Here is a 22,212-nt window from a genome sequence, read left to right on the forward strand (position 1 = left end):
ACTGGAGGAGGTTGTATTTGGACGTCTTCAATCCAAAGCTTGCTGGTAAAGCAAGGGTTCCGAAGAGGGGTAATAATCTCCAAAACTGTTCTATGTAATAGGTTTACGTATATAGTCATTGGCTATTGGTTTCATCGACCATAATTATTTGTCTATTTTCAGATTCAAACAATTGAATACATTGTTTAAAATTATTTCACCTTAAACAAAGGTGTAACTTTTCAACACAACCTATGTTGGGTTATTTTTAATTACACATATACAGTTACGTCAGTATGATCAAATTTATTATTTGTATTACTGAATTTGAACATATATATAAAATAAAGCTGTTCTCTTTGGTATATCCATGATAAATGAACACAGGATAAGTGTAAAGACTATGTTGAATCATAGTTTAACAATAATAACAATATCGAAGATAAATTTATAAGATAATTGTGCCCTTGAATATATTTTAAACATCATGTAGCTTATAAATTTTAGTTTATGTCCCTTGTTAATAGTTGTAATTAAAATAAATTAACATACATTTTTTTAATTAATTAAACTAAATGTATGGACAAAAGCCTGTAATTTTCCAATAATTCCTTTCAGTATGCAATAAATTCAGTAGCAAGTTTTCTTGGAAAAGTGTTTAAACCAAATATAAATAGTAAATAGAGCCATGTGTACTTATTTACATGAATCAAAACCTAAAATAATATTTATGTTTTCCAGCGTTACATTCGTATTTTTACAGTTATTTTACTAACGAAAACAGATATGAATGAGATATGACGATATTACAGGATAGAGCTGAGCGATCCACTTGATGCGAGTTAGCTTTAGCTTCATGTTTTCTCACCGGGTTTTTCTTACGCTTTAGATTGCTATGTTTTGATTGGTTTTATCAGAACAACTGTTTGTTCAAATGTAGCCAAAACACGTTTTTGAATCCCTAACTCGTTCTGTTGTTTATTGAAAATAAACAAAATTTCGAATGCAGATGAATCAATTTACAAACGAAAGCTTTATCTGGTAAACTAATAAAGTATATTTGACCGGTGATTAAATAAAGTGTTATTGTAAACATAATCGCATTTAAACATAAATAATTCCAAATTAGTGAATACATTTGAACGACCCAGATAAGTGTTACCAACCAAATGACATGATGTCACATGTTCAATCAAATGAACTGAACTCGGGCACAGTAAACAATTCGTAATTAATTTACAATCATCAATATTTGATTCTAGTGTAAGGTAGACTTTTGTAATGTTAAACCTTTCTAGGCTGCATTTCATGAATTGATTATGTAAGATGTGAATTGATTATTAGGTTATAATGTGAATTTATGGTTCAAATCCGGCATTAACATGATTAAAGAAATATGTAGAAACTGTGGCTGGGAATAGAAACCATGTTTAAATTATTATCAATAGTTTGTGTTGGGGGAGCAAGCTAATCTAGTAGTATTGCACGGTATTTCACCCCCTGAAGTCCCGGATTCAAATCCCACCCTATCACCAATGGACATTATCTATGTTATACCTTTATACCATGTATCCATCGATGACCAGTAGTGACTGGATAGATTTCGTCAAAGAAAAAACATTTAAGTTTTAATACTTTATATATTTATGTGGTTAACATGGCTGTAGATTTATTAGGTCCATTCACCATTTTCCTCTGTGAAATATTCCTTCATGGAGTACAGGGGCCGCGCCTTGAGTAGCTCCCCTACTTTCTTCTTTATTTATTTATTTGTTTGTTTATTTATTTGTTAACGGTTGCACCATTTTTACATGAATAATACAATAATTTTACATGCAGAAGAAGCAGAAAAAATTACAGGCCAGTACAAAAGTAGTGAAAAATAAAACTGGAAAACAAGACTTCAATAACAAGACATAAAAAGATAAATAACAACTATAAATAAGAAACTATGAATTACAAACTATAAGTAAACAGCTATAAATAACAAACTATGTGAACAAGTTGACAAAACGAGATATTCGAAAAACAAAACCAGTTTATAATGCCGCAACACCTAGGTTTAGCCTAAAGTAATTTGAAAACAATACCTTGCTAGTGCCTAGCATCCTAGGACAAAAACAAATTGAGTGTGTTGACCGCCTATCTTATAAGATAGCCTATTGAAATTAAATACTTGAGTAATGGAAGTGATACTTGGCATATCTACTGAAATATAATAAGTTCGGACTCCTTAAGACTCTTTAAAGAAAGTGCCTTCGTCGTAGATAAAAATTTAGCAATGACCCAAGTCCTATCTATGTAGTATCCTCTCTTATTACTTCCCTGATCAGTTGAGGCCAATTATTTTGAACTTAATCTGGAGTTCTATAGACCAAATGAATGCCAAATTCACCTATTCCGTTATTCCATTTTACACACTTTAGTAGATTATATTTTCGTAAACTCCCGTTAATACTTCCCATTTTCGTCCATGTATTAGGTAATAAAACAAGCTGGCATGTATTTAACAAATTGGTATACGGATAAAGGAGTTTTAAAAGAAAATGATTAAATATTTTAAAACTAATGTAGTTACATTCCATAGAAACCCTATTGAATGTAAAAGAAATGTATGTCTGCTAATTTAAGTGAAAATAATTAAGCACACTAAATAACAAATGAGAGACCTTCATGTCTTACTAATTAGACAGATTTCCACTCAGTAATATTGTATTAGTTTTAAAGTTAGTTTCGATTGGTTTGGCATTACCAAGAGTATTAATTTAATTCAATATAGTTCTTACATATTATCGTATGAATTCCAATATGTATATATAAATGGAATTAAATTTGATCTGTGCTTAAACATAATGTGCAGGGTCGGTAAGAAAATTAACATAGAAATTATATAATTAATAAACCAGCCATTTTAACTTTTTAATAGTATGTTATATATTATATGCCTGTTGGTTTACTTTTTTGAACTATTATATTCCATTCAATCCTAAATCTAAGATCATAGTTGAGATGGTATTATTTCGTTAAAATATTCCTCAAATGAGATTCAAATAAGGCAGCATTGGTCATGAGTTGGACGTATACATTCAATAGCAACATTTAATGGACCTTAAAATATATTTAGACATATACTAATTATTTACTAATTTACTTATATTTACACAATAAAATAAGGTAAATATCTATAAATGAAGTTTGTATGTTATACCAACCTATTTATCAAGTTTCAGTACACTTTTCTAATTACAATCCGTAATATTCTTCAGAAGATTCTCCGAATAAAATAACTGTCTGTCTATGTTAGCCGAATCGAAGGGTAGAAGGGCCAATAGAACTTCTGTCTCGCGTTTTACGATCTTGTCTTTAATTTATATTTCAAGTGGGGAAATACTTCAACTGCTTGTTTTGGGGAATTGAAAAAAGAAATGCCTAAATAGCGATTGATTCTTAACAAAACACAATACCAAATCTAAACATTTAATCTATGGTATATTATGCAATATTAATACTAAATGTGTTTTTATCTTTGTTTTGAGTTACCCTAACCAGTAACTGTACACACTTATTAGTGAACTGATAAGCAACGTCAAAATAATAAGCTGAAAATTTGATGGACTTATTTTGTACTGTTTTATATATCGAAAAGATGGAAACTAATTTGATACAACTGAAAATTTCAGTTTGTTTAAGAAGATAAGAAACTATTCTTCTACAAATACTTTACAACTTAAGCCAGTATCACACAAATTAGCAATCATAAATAATCATTGTTATAATGAGTAGGAAATGGACAGATTCAACTAGGAATTTATAGTCGTAGAAGAAGATAAATAAAAAGCATTTTTCCTAAAATTTTATTTCTACTTTGTGAACGACAATAAATAACAGTTACTATGATGAGAGAGAAAATTAATATATTTGCACAACCTAGAGTTCGGAGTGATAAAACATACAGAATCAAAGAAGTGTAATAATTATGTTTTGCCACCCGAAATTGACACAAAAATGTAGATTAAGTAAAATTCATTGTGCCATCGTCAATTCTCTATCAACTATTAAGTCAATGGTTTCGGATCATTGTGGCTCCATTTTTAAATACCTGAAGATCTTTAAAATAAAATATAAACATATCTCGTAAAAAACACATAAACATAAAAAAGTGTATAACATAATTTTAAGTCCGTACCACGGACCAAATGCACAAAAAGTTATAACCCGACTCGGCCTTTTATAGGCTTTTTGTACAATATAACCGATAAAAAAAATTTCTCGTGGAATGTGTTTTTTTCTTTCTAAGTCCTCTAGAATTGAAACCTGAAAATAAATGCACCGAAACTAGTGATATAATAACAGACATTCTATTATCGACGATATAAGCTACTATACATAAATAATAGTCAAAAGGTCTCAACAAATATAAAAATAAAGCGGTTCTATTTGATATATCTCTGATAAATGAACACAAGATAAGTGTAAAGACTATCTTGAATCATAGTTTAACAATAATAACAATATCGAAGATAAATCTATAAGATAATTGTGCCATTGAATATCTTTTAAACATCATATAGTTTATACATTTTAGTTTATGTCCCTTATTAATAGCTGTAAATTTTTTTAATTAATTAAAATAAATGTATGGACAAAAGCCTGTAATTTTCCAATAATTCCTTTCAGTATGCAATACGTTCAGTAGCAAGTTTTCTTGGAAAAGTGTTTAAACCAAATATAAATAGTAAATAGAGCCTGTGTACTTATTCACATGAATCAAAACCTAAAATAATATTTATGTTTTTCAGCGTTACATTAGTATTATTACAGTAATTTTACTAACAAAATCAGATATGAATGAGATATGACGATATTACAGGATGGAGCTAAGAGATCCACTTGATATGCGAGATAGCTTTAGCTTCATGTTTTCTCACCGGGTTTTTCTTACGGTTTAGATTGGCAAGTTTTGATTGGTTTTATCAGAACAACTGTTTGTTCAAATAAAGCAAAAACAAGTTTTTGAATTCCTAACTCGTTCTGTTGTTTATTGAAGATAAAAAATACTTGGAATTTAGCTGAATCAATTTACAAACGAAAACTTCATCCGCTAAACTAATAAAGTATGTTTCACCGGTGATCAAATAAAAAGCTATTGTAAACAGGATTGCATTAAAACATAAATAATTCAAAATTAGTGTATACGTTTGAACATCCCAGATCAGTGATACCAACCAAATTATGTGATGTCACATGTTCAATCAAATGAACTGAAATCAGGCGCAGCAAAATTCGTAATTAATTTACAATCATCAATACTTGATTCTAGTGTAAGGTAGACTTTTGTAATGTTGAACCTTTCTAGGATGCATTTCATGAATTGATTATGTAAGATGTGAATTGATTATTAGGTTATAATGTGAATTTATGGTTCAAATCCGGCATGAACGTGATTAAAGAAATATGTAGAAACTGTGGCTGGGAATGGAAACCATGTTTAATTTATTATCAATAGTTAGTGTTGGGGGAGCAAGCTAATCTAGTAGTAGTGCACGGTATTTCGGCCCCTGAAGTCCCGGGTTCAAATTCCACCATATCACCAATGAACATTGTCCACCATATCACAATGAACATTATGTTATAATGCCGCAACACCTAGGTTTAGCCTAAAGTAGTATGAAAAACAATTCCATGCTAGTGCCTAGCATCCTAGGACAAAAACAAATTGAGTGTGTTGACCGCATATCTTATAGGATAGCCTATCGAAATTAAATACTTGAGTAATGGAAGTGATATTTGGCATATCTACAGAAATATAATGAGTTCGGACTCCTTAAGACTCTTTAAAGAAAGTGCCTTCGTCGTAGATAAAAATTTAGCAATGACCCAAGTCCTATCTAAGTAGTATCCTTTGTTATTACTTCCCTGATCAGTTGAGGCAAATTATTTTATACTTAATCTGGAGTTCTATACACCAAATGAATGCCAAATTCACCTATTCCGTTGTTCCCTTTTACACGTAGGTAATATTTTCGTAAACTCCCCGTTAACACTTCCCATTTTCGTCCATGTATTAGGTAATAAAACAAGCTGGCATGTATTTAACAAATTGGTATACGGATAAAGGAATTTTAAAAGAAAATGATTAAATATTTTAAAGCTAGTTACATTCAATAAAAACCCTATTAAATGTAAATGAAATGTATGTCTTCTAATTTAAGTGAAAATAATTAAGCATATCTTTTAATGAAAGTTAGCACACAAAATAACAAATGAGAGATCTCCGTGTCTTACTAATTAGACAGATTTCCACTCAGTAATATTGTATTAGTTTTAAAGTTAGTTTCGATTGGTTTAGCATTACCAAGAGAATTAATTTAAATCAATATAGTTCTTACATGTTATAGTATGAATTCCAATATGTACATATAAATGGAATTAATTTGAGCTGTGCTTGAACATAATTTGCAGTGTCGGTAACGAAATTAACATAAAAATAATATAATAAATAAACCAGCCATTTTAACTTTTTAATAGTATGTTATATATTATATGCCTGTTGGTTTAATTTTTTGAACTATTATATTCCATTCAATCTTAAATCTAAGATCATAGTTGAGATGGTATTATTTCGTTAAAATATTCCTCAAATGAGATTCAAATAAGGCAGCATTGGTCATGAGTTGGACGTATATATTCAATTGCAACATTTAATGAACCTTAAAATATATTTAGACATATACTAATTGTTTACTAATTTACTATATTATATTTACACAATAAAATAAGGTAAATATCTATAAATTAAGTTTGTATGTTATACCAACCTATTTATCAAGTTTCAGTACACTTTTCTAATAACAATCCGTAATATTCTTCAGAGGATTCTCCGAATAAAATAACTGTCTATCTTAGCCGAATCGAAGGGTAGAAGGGCCAATAGAACTTCTGTCTCGCGTTTTACGATCTTGTCTCTAATTTATATTTCAAGTGGGGAACTACTTCAACTGCTTGTTTTGGGGAATTGAAATACAAAATCCCGAAATAGCGATTTATTCTTAACAATTCGCAATACCAAATCTAAACATTTAATTTGTGGTATATTATGCAATATTAATTCTAAATTAGTATTATCTTTATTTTGAGTTACCCTAATCTGTATCTGTACACACTTTAGTGAACTGATAAGCAACGTCTAAATGATGACCTGAAAATCTGATTGACTCGTCATTTTATACTGTTTATGTATCGAAAAGATGGAAACTAATTTGATACAACTCAAAATTTCAGTTTGTTAAAGAAGATAATAAACGATTTTTCTACAATACTTTACAACCTAAGTCTCTGTCACAAAAATTACCAGTTATAAATAATTATTGTTATGCTAAGTGAGGAAATGGACAGATTCAACTAGGAATTTATAGTTGTAGAAGAAAATAGATAAAAAGCTCTTTCTCTTAAAATGTTATTTCTACTTTGTGAACGACAATAAATAAAAGTTACTATGATGAGATAGAAAATAATAGTTTTTGCACAACCTAGAATCGTAGTGATAAAACATTCGTAATTAAATAAATGTAGTTATGTTTTGCCACCCGGATTGAGACAAAAAATATAACTTAGGTAAAATTCATTGTGCCATCGTCAATTCTCTATCAACTAATAAGTCAATGGTTTCGGATCATTGGGCTCCATTTTTAAATACCGGAAGATCTTTAAAATAAAATAAAAACATATATCGTAATAAACACATAAACATAAAAAAGTGTATAACATAATTTTAAGTCCATACAACGAACCAAATGCAAAAAAAGTTATAACCCGACTCGACCTTTTATAGGCTTTAAAAATAAAAAAAAATCTCGTGGTATGTGTTTTTTTTTCCAACCTATAATTGAAAACTGAAATGAAATACACCGAAACTAGTAATATCATAATATACATTCGGTTAACAACAGTAAAAGATACGTTACCTAACTAACTGTCAAAAAGTGTCTAAAATATTTTAATTTTCATCGTCACAAAGTATGAACCATAAATAATAATTGTTATGTCGAGTGCTGTAACAAATGCGTGTTTTATGACAGTTATAACGCGTCCATCGGAGACCGGGTTTTATTGACATCCCATGATGGAGCGACGGCATCGCGTTTTCCCCTGCGTTTTTATTGCTACCGTTATTTTCGGTTGTTATTTATATGGCGATCATACTCTATCAAATGGCTACAAGACACTGTAATTTGAGTCTATTATTACTTTGGATACTTTCGTGATTTGAATGTCTGAATATGAATTAATAAATTAATTAATTGTATCTTTATTCCAACAAAGTAATTACAGAAATGGTAAACAAATATTTAAAGGAGAAAAAATATGCAAATTTAAAAGATTAAATTAAATTAACCTTTGTAGTTTATCTATGTTCAACAAAGCGTGCATATTTTAGGGAATAAGCCGACATGAGCAGCGAGTCTGTGCGTCGACTGTAGTTGAGTCCAAACATAACATTATTTACTATATTTACTTTAATATTACATAGCGATAGTAATGTGAAAAGCTATGCAACAAAAGCAACAATTTTCAACAAAACGCAAACAAAACAATTCAACATTCAACAATTTTGCTTATTTTTTGTTCAAGATATTCTTTTCTAATATGGTAAGTGTAGGTTTACTAGAAAATTTAAAACTCGGCCTCCTGTATTACCCATTTTTATTTTGTAGACTTTATGTAATAGTATAACTACGTTCGTAAAGCAAAAGGAAAATAGTGTATGAGTTATTTATACTGCATATAAACTAGGATTGCTTTCATAGCAGTAAAATCCAGTTGAGCGGAGGGATCACGTTTCATACAACAAATACAGTTTGTTGCATCAATTAAACTTATTAGTTTGTCTCAGAACTATCAACATCTATAACAAGTTTCATAAGTATGAATTGAACATTACATACATATCCTTTGTATTGGTATTTTGTCTATGTTTGCTTGGTAATGTCATCTGGTGAATCAACAGTTTTGGTTAAACCCAATCAATCGACATTTTCTCGACCTTGGCAGATTTGGAATTTCAGGGAGAAATAATCTTGCATAGATCCATGATTAGCAGATGTAATTTTCAAAGTCTTGCCTGTTGTGAGAGAATCGCACGAATAGTTTACACCATACCTTATCCTTATAAGGTATTTTTTCTTCAATTTTGTACATTTAACATATGAAATGCATTGATTACAAGCAAGTCTTCTACATCAAATATCTCCAAATATTGCCATAAGTTCGTGCGTTTTGGGCGTTCATTGTTTGTCTTCATTTTCTACAAATATCAGGCAGTTTTTGAGAATACCAATATGAAAGCTTGTTTGGGCGTTAAAAAGTGCCTCATAGTACTTGTTATTTGGGTTGAGTAAAAAAAAAAACTGTATATCACATTGCCCTGTATACAACCTAACAAAATTAATGAAACTGTATGTATGTACAACGCACTATTTTGAGTATAACATTAACTAAAGACATCACTGTGGTTTTTAAGCTATAAAATATTTACGAACAAATAACTTTTAAAACAATATCTTGCATTTATCTAGTAACAAAAATTAATAAATGATTACTCATGGTAGCATAGATTAATGGCTGAGTTTTTGTAAACGCAGTAAAGTAAAATGTCCAACAAAAGTGTCTCCAAACTTTCGGATGTGCGAAGCTGTATATTTTCAAAGCCGACGTGTTCAAAGTTTAATGGAGGAGGAGCTAAAGACAGGATATGTTTTTATCGGAGGTCCTTCATCATAAAATCAATCCTTAAGGACCTAACCCACTGAAATCCACCCCTGCGTACCATGATTTACTCTCACTAGTTTTATTTTAGTTATAACATATTTTCATCGTATAGTGTGAAAAGCATAACCTAATAATGGATAATCAATATTACAACTAAAACATATATATTATAATAATATTACATATTTAGAGTCCTATTTAGCAAAAAGTATTGATATTAAAAAAAAACTTTATTTTAAAAATAAGTCTAAAGTTTTTGTAATATATGTCGAAATTATATTAAAAATAATTGTATTTATTTATCAGCCTTATGTGTTATGGGCTTGAAATCATTATGTGTGTTTAAAAATATATAATTTGAATTTTTATTTTGAAATTAAGAACATAATGTCTTTTTAAGTATAAGATGCATATTGTGTAAAGTTAGGAATTTTTTGATACATTGCATGCTTATAGTTTATTAAAATAAATAAGTGACAGTTTATAAGTTTAAACAATATGTTATTTTCGTATATAGATTGTAGTTTAAAAAAAGAAAATTTAACAGTAAGCATTGGAATAGATTTGGAAATCTAATTTCCAAAGGTCACCATTCTGATGGTTATTAAGTTGTTTTTAAATCTAGTTTTGCAAAGAATACTTTCAGAATACTCTATTTGTTTATTTGTATACATATTTATACTATGACAGTACAAGCTATTCTGTACTATGACTATATATAAAAGGAGTATAGACATATAGTATAGATATATAGTATAGTATATGTCTACTTCTTTTAATCTATGCTATGACATGAATGTAAATAAAGTATGGAGACGTTCGATAACTCAGTTTGGAGTATTCTATAATGTGGAAATCGTTCAACTGAAACAGATTTCAAGTAAGTCTGATAAAATAATATTCCATCGAAGGAAAGTTTTAATGGTGAAATCCCACACCCCTTATGTCTCGGTAAGGGTTTTAGGAGTGTTGTCGTAGTAATTATTCTCTCTAACCATTCCTGTTGGCTGACATAAAGCTGTTTTACAAAGTAAATGTTTGCTCTACTTACCCTACAAAAGCACAATTCAGGTTTACCATTAGCTCATATTGTTGAAATCGTTTTTACCATTCAATTTCCTTCGGAGATGGGTGGTGACCACGAAAACCATATAACTATTATACTCAAGTAAGAATTTAAGTTGAGACCAAGCAACAAAATGTGTTTTTAGATGAATTGGTTGTTTTCAAATTGAATAGTTTACACATGAAAATGTATTCAAATAGTACTTAAATATATTAATGCAATAATAATTGATTGTGACTATTTTTGGTCTATGAAAATTACAATTGTATTTTATTTTGTCCTTAAATAAGCTACCAGTAAAATACCACTTCGTTTCGAATTTGAACGTTATTGTGTAGAGAAGACATCCAGTTATTGGTCCATTCATTAAACATAGTGGCACTTGTCTCTAACCAAATAATATTTTTGGATTTTAATTTTGTAGATTTGAGAAATAACTTTACCTTTAACTCCACTATGTGTAGGCCATAGAAAAATAAATCCTTGGTAGTACAAATGGCAGCGTATACATAATATTCTATTTTATTATTCCTTTAACAAATATTCATAAATCATCTCTTATTTCAATGTCTTCAAACTCCATTGTGATATTATGATTGTTTTAAAATCCTACACTATTAATGGCTCACCAAAACAAGTTTAAACTACTAAAAATTCACACTTTCGTCTTTTTTACGATAACGTTCAACAAATATTGTAGCGACTAATCTAAGTAGGTTGGTTTTTCCTGCCTTTTAGCAAATTTCCCATATAGGGAATAAGCTATTAACGTAGGTCTCATGGTAATATCTAACCTCCGGAACGATTAATTTTTATCGTTTTGATGTCCCCAGAGGCCTAAAACACCATCCGCTCAAATGCCTATTTATATCCGCGAATCAGCCTGATATGATGCTGAGAACGGAGTTTTATGGGAATTATTTGGCCTTCAAAACATTAAACCTTGCAGTTCCTTTCTGAACCGTTTTGTAGAGCTTAAAATAAGTGATTTAGTATCTTGAAGTGTTTTTGTACGGTTATGGTTACGAAGAAAACGTAAAATTTTAAATTCCCATATTATTATTCTTAAGGATAGTAAGTTTGCCAAATTGGTTGATTTAATCTTGGCTATTAACTTCCATAGTGTGGGCTGGTATCATTCGCTAGACTGGCCTGTTTAAATCGAAATAACTTTTTAAAACTATTAATTTGTACCTTAGGATGAAAAAATTACTTGTTGCCATTTTTTTATACAATCCCAATCCAAGATGGCTTCCAAACGTCGCAAAAACGAGCCTATAAATTAAGATATAAGTGTTATAACTTTTCTTTACAATGATAATTATATGTTTTTTGTGTTTAGGCATTGTAGGAACAAAACCAGATGTAAGATTTTTGAACTTTTGTGAGTATAACGTCCACTGATATTTGTGCGAATTTCGTGTGAAAATTAACTAACATTTTACAGAACGGTGATTTTTTTTATGGAACGACAATTTAAAAATGAAAGCTGGCTATGGTATTTATTGATACTACAGACTCATTGTGTATTACATTACCTACTGTGACTAATAGTGTACTTGGCAAGTTAAAATATTTAATAACAAAATTTACATCGCATACTAAACATATTATAAGATACTGATATTAAATCTCTAAATGTATAAACTAAACAGTCATTGTTTTTCACCATCAAAATCTGTTGCTCGTTCTAATGGGACGTTTTTACACTCAGCACATCCACACAATTCAGTGCAACACATCTTTTTCCCAAGCAAGAATAAATACCAAACACGCCTTATTTTATTTTATTTAGCAGCAGATATAAGTAGTCGTTCAACCATATTTTATTTAAATAGGGAATAAATCTAACATACTTAATTAAATATTAAAGAAAAAATCCAATGATAATGGAAACTTGCCTACTCTGCAGGTTTGCTGCGGCGGGGGTATTTTATCTAACTCCCGTAGTAAAACAAAGTTGAAATCGGTCTTCAGATATTCTCCATACATTCAGCTTAACAATACGTACAACTCATTTTCTTTATTGAAAGACACATATTTCAATATTGCTAAGACATGAAAATTTTAAATTAAAAAACTCATAGTTTTAGTAACTTGTAAATTGTTCGTATGATTATGAAAACTACACACAAATTAAATAAAATATTATCTGCAGTATTTCATAATTTACACTGTTCATTAAATAAATATTATTACAAAATTGTATATGAAAAAACTATTTGTACACGAAAAATGTTCAATGTTTACATTACTTTATTATAGTATTTGTAAAACAAAAACCTTATCTATATGTCTTTTGACATTATGTATATTGTTTTAATATTTTTGATTGTGATTTATTAAACAAAGATGAATATTGAGCCTACAGTTGAATAGTTTAAGGGGTGGGGGTGAATTTAATTAAATCCCACGATCTATTTAGCCTTCATAATTCATCACAACGAGATTTTCCTCTTTAATACATTCGGGATTCATTAATATGACCTGATAATTAAAATGGGTGCTACATGCATAGCTTTAGCACAAAGAGTATTAAGTTAAAATTCTCTTAGCCTAAATTCCCTGTTTTTCTAAATTCTTGACAGTTTACACAATTTTTTGTTAGAAAAAATGCACTTGAAAAATCACAAACCATTTTAATTTTTTAAGTGGTCGAATATCCTTCATAGAGTATTCAAGGATAGTCATAATTCACAAATGTTGTTTGTTTGATAATGTATAATGATTTTGTGATGATTTCCGGCAAAATACAAAATGCTAATCAGATGGAGATCCAGTGTCCACTCTTCTTAACTAAGATTAATGATTTGCTCAGTGAAATCTCCTGTGCAAAGTCGTCGTTCTTAGCTACGAGAAGACAAATCCTTTTTATTTACCGAGTTTAAACTGAGCTGTCAAAGCAAGTTAATATTTATCTTTCAGTAATAACAAAGTGAAAACAAACGTTTCTAAGTATTCAAATCTAATAACGTTTGTAATATATTATCTTTACGATAAACGCAGCATTGTGTATTAAAATAACATTGCATAGTAGAAATTCTAAATATATAAAATGTTATTTGCCATTGTAAATTACCATAGTTACAAGTTAAATTCAATCAATTTATATCATTTCAATTAACTACTAGTGTACCTATTTAGCAGAAAATATTATTAGTTTGATATTAAAAAAACTTTATTTTAAATTTTATTTTTTAAATTATATTAGTGATTAGCGTATAATACTAAAAACTATGCTATATATACTACAGAATTGAATTTAAATAGGATGATAAAAGTGGTTTACGTCAAATATTGAAAGCTACATTTGTATTTCTAAAAAGAATTCTATTTAGGTTAATTGGTATACCTACGGTTTTTAAGATACGATTGTTAAACTATTGTTTTTGTAAGTTTTCTTTTAGCTCAAACATATTACAAAATGGTTACCCAACTGTTTTTAACGTCTGTATGTATATACGTGTTTACTGTTGTAGTAATATGTTACTTAAATGACTGACTTTATATTAAAATTATGCATTACTTTATGATGCTTTTAAAAATTCCGAATCTTATAAAGCTTAGGCTATTTTTGCTTAGTCCACTTATAAGATACTGCGTATTTGATGTTGTTTATGTGAAATTGCTTAAAAAACGGAATAGGGTGAAAGTATGATGACGGCATCAGCAGATTACATTATTATGATAACGAGACTAACATTTCAGCCAAACACATCGTTACTTCTTAAAGATTTAGGCTGCTTTTGTAAATTGTAATTATAAGTATTGTTTTTTTGGCTTTTACGAAATAAAATTATATTGTTGCTTCTAGCAATGCTAGGCTACTTCAGGAATCGTTTAAGGTTGAGTTAAAATGTCTTTGCTGTCAAATAAAATATAATCTTTTTTTTGTAGCCCTGCACGTGGTAAAAAAAGTATTTGGTGTAATCTTTAATTGTGGCATGATTTACTTGAAACATCTAATAAAAGAGGCAAATATGGTTGATTCTTATTTGTGTTTTAACATGATATAAAAGTTCAAACTAATTTTACTTTCAATGCTTGTTTTCAAATTTCTAAATTATACTACCATTACATTTAATATAAATACTTGATTGTTATATTTCGTCTGATTTTAAACACCATTGATGATTTTTACGCACAATGGCCTAAAAATGAAAAATATTTCTACAAAAAGTATTCCAAAAATGAGTGCTACATATTTCAAAAAGGTATTTGCTAATAAATTGACAAGTCTATGTAATAAGCTAAACATATGATTAATATATCCCTAATAAAGATAATATTTTTGGTGGGTTATGTCGTAGAAAAAACATACTTCCTTAGTAGATTTCTCATCCTTATGGATCAGTTAAAGCCAATTTGGTTTTAGTTCCGTCCGGTGCACTGTAGAGATCGTGTTTTGTTTACAATTTCTTTATTGTTATTTCAGTAATTATCGTTTAACCAAATAAAACCATCTAATCACAAACAATAACTCGTACCCTAGTTATAACCCTGAAATAGAAGAAACCAAGTTTCGTCGATACTAGCGATCCTTGTCACCGGACATGAACTAGACACGAAAAACGAGCTTCAAAATTGTCAATGGGATGATAAGCCTACTTTTGTTGGTGGTTAGTCTGTGGTTATTTAAAAAGAATATGTCTCATTTGGAAGAAGATTAATAGTCACTCATTTTCGGAAAACTGCTTCTCCAGGAAGTATATTCTGTTAATTATTGTTCTATGTTTAATATGGTCTTATATTAACAACTGACTCAACGTAATACCAACATAAACGAGGAACGAATGTAGTAAGTTTAATGTTAAAATCACTGCATGTACCGTTGTTAAAGTTGTAAACCAGTGAACCTACTCAACTTTTCTATTTTCCTTAGGAGACTTTGATCCATATACAGCCCCAGACCGAAAACTGCTCGGATACCAAAAAGGTTAGTAGTGGAATGAGAAAAATCAATAGACGCAAATGTAAAAAAATTGAAACGCACGGAATTTAGTTCATCTAGATAGATGCTTTTCGTTAGTATTTAGCACTTCTTTCTCCAGCATATCAAGAATTCTGGAGGATACACTAACAGTGATATCATAAAAACTAGCTGTAACGATATTAACCTATATAAAGCTATCATAAACGAACCTAGAAAATAACTAAAAAGTAATTATTTTAATCAATGTTATTTCTTTCTTGTGTAATTTAGTTAACCAAGCAAAACAATTAAAAACTATAAAAAATCCAAGGTTGACCTTTTTTGATTGAATGTTTCATGTTATTAGTATTTAAGAATTAATTTAGTCTTATAAGTGCCATGAGAGGCTCGAATAAAGCGCAACTCGGAAGTACAAATTTCAATCACTAATCCAGCACTAGGGCTGCTCATAACCATCTGATGGGTATGGTAGAGTCATTTGGGTGTTTGCTCTGCCAAAGCGGAAGATGATATAAATCACAGAGAAGGTAAACGTTCGCCCCTGAAGTGGGATTCTGTTGTAGATACTGTTATGCAAATAATGCTTCGAAAGGAGAATGATTAGATAGTGACCACGTTTATCTAGTGACTTGTTTAACAGAAGACTAGGGATATTTGGATGGCCTATAGGTTTATCGAAGGAACTACTGAAGTTCTTTGGGGGCAAGGCGAATGGTTCAGGCTTAAAGTCATCTGGGTTCCAGCCTGGTTTTCCCTACCCCTTTGAAGGTTTATCGGATCTTGAGTCTTACATGGTTTCCGTATGGGTTCTTTCATTATGAATTTCCCCAATGTATAAAATACAATGACCACATATAGATACAACCCGAACCTTAACTACTGAGTCGTATGATTTTTGTGGTTAAATGGCATTAACTGGGAATAAATTTTTAGAAATAGTGAGAGCTATGTAGTGTTAATTTTTTTTTACATTCTATTACCACATCATTTTTTTAAACAACCCTAGAACAACACTCAGCGGAAAATAATCTTACGCTAAAGGATCATTTTCTATGAGATTATGTAAATGTACTCATAAAGTCGATAAACAAACATATTATAATATATGAGTTGACATGCATCGCATTAATGTAGAGCTTTGGCTGCTGCGAAAGACAGCCATCAAACAAATTTTCAGTATCAGTCAAGTAACCCACTGTGCACATATATCAAAATAAATCTTTAATAAATATTGGCATATCATTGGTACCTACTCCAATTTGTCAATACCATGGTTTTCAACTGGATTTTTATGAGTTTGGTGTTTATATTACACAACGAAACACAACATTTGTCATAACTTCACACAGTAAATCGATTAATGGCCTTTAGAGACTTTTCATCGTAAACACTTAGATATTGTTTGGTGTTAATACATATTTCAATTTGTAAACTCCTGATATCCATTACATATAATGAGTTGATCAACAGCTAAAACCTTCATCTAGCACTGTACCTTTTTGGTCAAAATAAAGAGTGAGTTGATTTTAATGCTGCATCTCTACGAAAAATCCAGTTTTAACCCTAATTTGACGTTTTAGATCCCGAATATCCTAAGCAAGTTTTAGGTGGTGAGCAATTCCAAACAACGAACAGAAACGTTTAGTCTGCGTTCGAAAACACGTTAACAATTATTTATTATAGTAAATCAGCAGTAAATTGTTAGAGAGAAAGTAAATAGCCTACACAATGGTTTTATTTTCAATCATAATATTTCATTTTTTGCCTCTCCCAGCATGTACAATACATAATTGTTGAATGTTTAAGAGCTACAATCTCATGCCTTTTCAAAATTTTGTAAACTAAACTAGTATCTACAAAACTCAGTACAAATTTAAAATCATTATATCAAACATTTCAAGCCTTATGAACTTGAACAATTTAGATGGAACTCGTGATTAAATAGCCCCATACTAACAGGGTCTTTAGCAAGAAAACCGAGGAAAATTAGCAACCTCCATCTCACAATAGCAAGGATCGGCACACAAAAATTACCATTTGAAAATGTGATAGGTTTACGGTTATTCATTGCCGTTAAGAAAAGTTTCAACCCGGGTTTAAATTTTCTATTTCAAAGACATTCTAAGTTGTGTAGATCTCCAAACCTGAAAAAATATTTGTATCATACCATAATAAAACAAAACTTGAATACATTTATGAATTCAAAATTATTATAATAAGTTCATAATATTTAGCATAAATAATTGTTTAACTGTCATGGTACTTTTTGTAAACGTTACGTGTATTTATGAAAAGATTTTTTGCAATTTCTTTTACAAAATGTTTTTTGCAGGAGCAAAAGCAACCAAAGATGGATGAAATTGAGGACGACCGTGCAGCTCTCTGGGGCGATATCCTCGACAATCCAAAAATCAAAACCTCCCCTAAAACGAGAGGATTCCTTTCTGAAAAGGTTCTCAACCAGACAAGTGCCGGAAACCCAGGTAAATCACTTAATATCCTGTTAACTTTTAGATTATTTTTTTGTTTGTTTTTCATCCATGCTCAAACAAATATAAAACTGTACGGTACATATTTTGCTATGGTGAGTTTAATTGCGACTGAATAAAACATCTGTTTTGCATCTTTTTACACTATATTTCCAACCCTTAGAAAGGAGAGGAGCAAGGATTTTTTTCCATTATTATACTAGTGTAACTAAGAAGAAATCGTATAGTATGGATCGTATGGATGTATAGTAAGGAAACATACATAGCATTATACAAAAATCAATCACAATATTTATTGCGTTACAACAAAAATTGAGTAAATCATTTCTAATAATGGAAATACCTCCACATGTGCAATTTTCTTTTATTTGAGTGACTAATCGGAAATCATATCCTATAGGATACGATTTCTGACTTTAAAATGTTTTATATCTAAAATATTTAATAATATACGTTTTATAGTATTTTTATAGTCATTTTATAGTATGATCATTACCAATGAACATACTTTAACGATACTTATTTGTTGTAAAGTCCAAATAGTGAGTGTTTTACTTAATCAATTTAACTAAGATTTCTTAAATTTATTTAATTCATTTTATGCCTTTTAATAAGCATTTTAAATATTGTTTATTATATTCTTAAAACATCTCGCAAATCCACTAAGATTGTTTCGTCGTAGTGAGTAATTAGCAGTGGTAGCTTTGTTTACCAACTACACAGCGATGCCTTCCAAGAAGGAATGACTCTGTTGGAATCTATTTAACATTCTAAGAAGAGTCAGTGACTTCAACACGTCATAGTGTTTTAATTACTACACTCCTTGAAAACCATTTTACAAATGCTTAAAACATAAATGATTTTGTGTTATATGGATAACAGATTCCAATTATTAATTTTGTTATAAGTTAGCGTGTATTTTCAATACAGGTAAGACTACAAATTTATATACACGTTTTAATAAACAGTTAAAAAAATTCTATATTGTTTACATTTGGTGAGGAATTGGTATGCAACATATGTTTAAACATTTGAAGTGTTTCGTCATTGTTTTGTCAATTAATAACAATCAGAATGTGGATAAGTCTTTGACACCTAATAGTATATTTCATCACTAGCGTTAAGTGACTCTTTTTGGCACGAACACAAGTTCGAAAATGAGCTAGGGTTGAAAATAATTTAAAAGTAAAAATGTTTTTTTATTACGTTTTTAAACGTTTATAACGATTATAGTACGCCAAGTAGCTAATTGCTGTATTTACTCACTTTTGTCGAACTCTAACCTTTTGCCGCACTCATTTTTTCCGCTCTCCAGTATTCCAACCAAACAACACAAATCCGAGTGCTTTTATTAGACACGAAATACGTGTACGCTTGAAAATAAGTTGACAACACTCTAAGATACTACGACTACGATCAGCTTGTGCAGCGTTTCCCATTTCGTTCAACGCTTGGATTTAAGCTAACCTAATAAAGTGTCGTGTGGTGTTTGAAAGACTAATTATTTATATAATTTATTGTAACTGTTGGAAAAATATAATGTGCAGCGCGAGTGCAAAGTCTCACTTCGCACACTAATTCCACAAAAAACGATTTACACCCTATGGAATAAAAGAGCTTTTTTAGACTCGCAACGCATGAATTAAAACGGCTGTTTTTTCTGCAGTATGACGAAAAAGTATTAAAAAAAAATTGAAAGTTTTGTGTAAATAATACTTGATTATAAATACTTTATAATCAACCAAAACTAGTTTTTCATAAAGCAAAGAGAACTACACGTTATAAAAAAGTGTTACAAAGACAGTTTTGTTAAACGATGAACAGTTCGTTTGATAGTCCAACATTTTAATTTTGTAAACCTAGTCCCTTTTTAGAAAACATAGCCTAGAATCCAAAACACCTATTGATTAGTATACAGTAATAAATAACTTGGTGGATGACTTTAATTTGCTACGAACGAGTAGAAAGTATACATTTAATGCGGTCTTGATAGGTATTTTCTTATGACACTAATCCTATCAATACATTATAAATGTACTCTTCCAAAAGCTATAATTTTCTAAACTATAGTTTTATCTCACTAGTACGAGACAACCTTAGTATCAAAGCAATCACTTTTAGGGGCCTAGCGAATCAGCTGTTTCATTATATAACACAACTTCAATTTAATTGTATAGACTATCAATAAGTTAGCATGCTTATCGGTACCCAGGTGTAATATGCCAGCTATTCTGGTATATTTTTTTAAAACTTTGTAAAAATTAAATATAATTTGAGGAATAGATAATTTTTTGACATTTTGTAATAAACCTTATATTGAAGATTTTAATATTTACAATAATACGGGGTGTTTCAAAATGACTCACCCGGTTTCAACGCTTTATAACTTTTATACTATTAAACTTACCGCTATAAAATACGCATCAAACGAAAAAGCAACTCAAAGAGTTTATGCCTACCGAAGACACATTATTTAATAAAATCGATCCAGCAGAACTGTAGATTTAATTGTACAAAGTTAAAAAGTAATCTCCAACTTTTTTTAACACTAGAAATTTGGAGGTTACTTGACGTTTTTGCAAATAACTTTTAAATGGTGAGGAAATCGACCAAAGTGGAAGGTAATATTCCGAAAGAGAATAAAATTTCCTACAATCTACTATTATGCATTTTTTGAAAATACTCAAGAAAGGTACCAAAAATTGCTTAAAAATGAAAAAAAATTGAAAATTCCTGTCTTCAATGTGGACAATAGACATAGCAAACATTAAATTTCACACTTTTTTATTTTAAGGCAAATTTAGGCTACATTTATTAAGTATTTTAAAGAAATGCATAATTGTAGATTGTAGGAAATTTTATTCTCTTTCGGAATATTACCTTCCACTTTGGTCGATTTCCTCACTATTTAAAAGTTATTTGCAAAAACGTCAAGTAACCTCCAAATTTCTAGTGTTAAAAAAAGTTGGAGATTACTTTTTAACTTTGTACAATTAAATCTACAGTTCTGCTGGATCGATTTTACTAAATAATGTGTCTTTGGTAGGCATAAACTCTTTGAGTTGCTTTTTCATTTGATGTGTATTTTATAGCGGTAAGTTTAATAGTATAAAAGTTATAAAGCGTTAAAACCGGGTGAGTCATTTTGAAACACCCGGTATAATGTAGTGTTTTTGAGTAACTGATAATTTGCAATGGAACAAACTAATAAAGAAAATATGGCCAACATCTGACAACATGGTTATTGGATCTGTTATGCAACAATATGACACAGTGACTAGTTGTAGTAAACATGTCATAACAATGCAGGACTTTAACCCTTATTAATATGTAAATTACATAAAGGAGGGAAAACACTAATATGACCCTGGCCATCTCTCGCCCCACTGCGTTCAGTAACCTTTCCTTGAGGGTAAAAACAAAAAGTAAAAAACTTTGACTCCGGCACAGATATAACAGCGAATTGTTGCAAAAATAAAATTGTCTACCATCAGTACGGGATTGATTTAGTGCAGTTTTGCACCCAAGGTTAGTAACATTACGACTTAAATTTTTTATTACTCCAACCAACGGTCTACCAACAATAAACAAATGTGTCAAATTATACTAAAACTTTTTTTATAATTTAATGGGAGCGATCTCATGTACGAGTATACATATTTTTTTATTTTAAATCTCTTTGAAATTATGAAATTTTGCCTTAAGACTGATAGTAAAAATCTTCAGTAGAAATAAATATTATCTGTCTTTGATGATAAAACAATGTTTACGTCATTATACTTAACTCTTTCAAGTGGGTTCATGAATATAATTTTCAGAACTAAAAGACGCGAACGGAAGCGAAAGAAATGGGAAGAAAATTCTTGCAGGTAAATAATATATGGGGAGGATAAGAGAAAGACGAGTAGTTATTTTAAACCATATATTTTAGCAGGAAATCCAGCAATAATGCAAGATTATAAACAAATCTAAATACA

General features: G+C 29.9%; 1 protein-coding gene across 1 annotated transcript in view; it reads left to right on the forward strand.

Moving 5' to 3' along the window:
* Nucleotides 1–22,212, forward strand: part of LOC128998823 (uncharacterized) — a 116,111-nt gene that overhangs the window by 20,049 nt on the left and 73,850 nt on the right. Inside the window, exon 5 of the mRNA XM_054425179.1 lies at nucleotides 18,079–18,229. Coding sequence (XP_054281154.1) covers nucleotides 18,079–18,229 — 151 coding nt within the window. The remainder of the gene's footprint in view (nucleotides 1–18,078; nucleotides 18,230–22,212) is intronic.

Source organism: Macrosteles quadrilineatus, unplaced genomic scaffold (genome assembly GCF_028750875.1).
Source record: "Macrosteles quadrilineatus isolate MER2022 unplaced genomic scaffold, UCM_ALF_1.0 Scaffold_7__1_contigs__length_78375512, whole genome shotgun sequence".
Lineage (NCBI taxonomy): Eukaryota > Metazoa > Arthropoda > Insecta > Hemiptera > Cicadellidae > Macrosteles > Macrosteles quadrilineatus.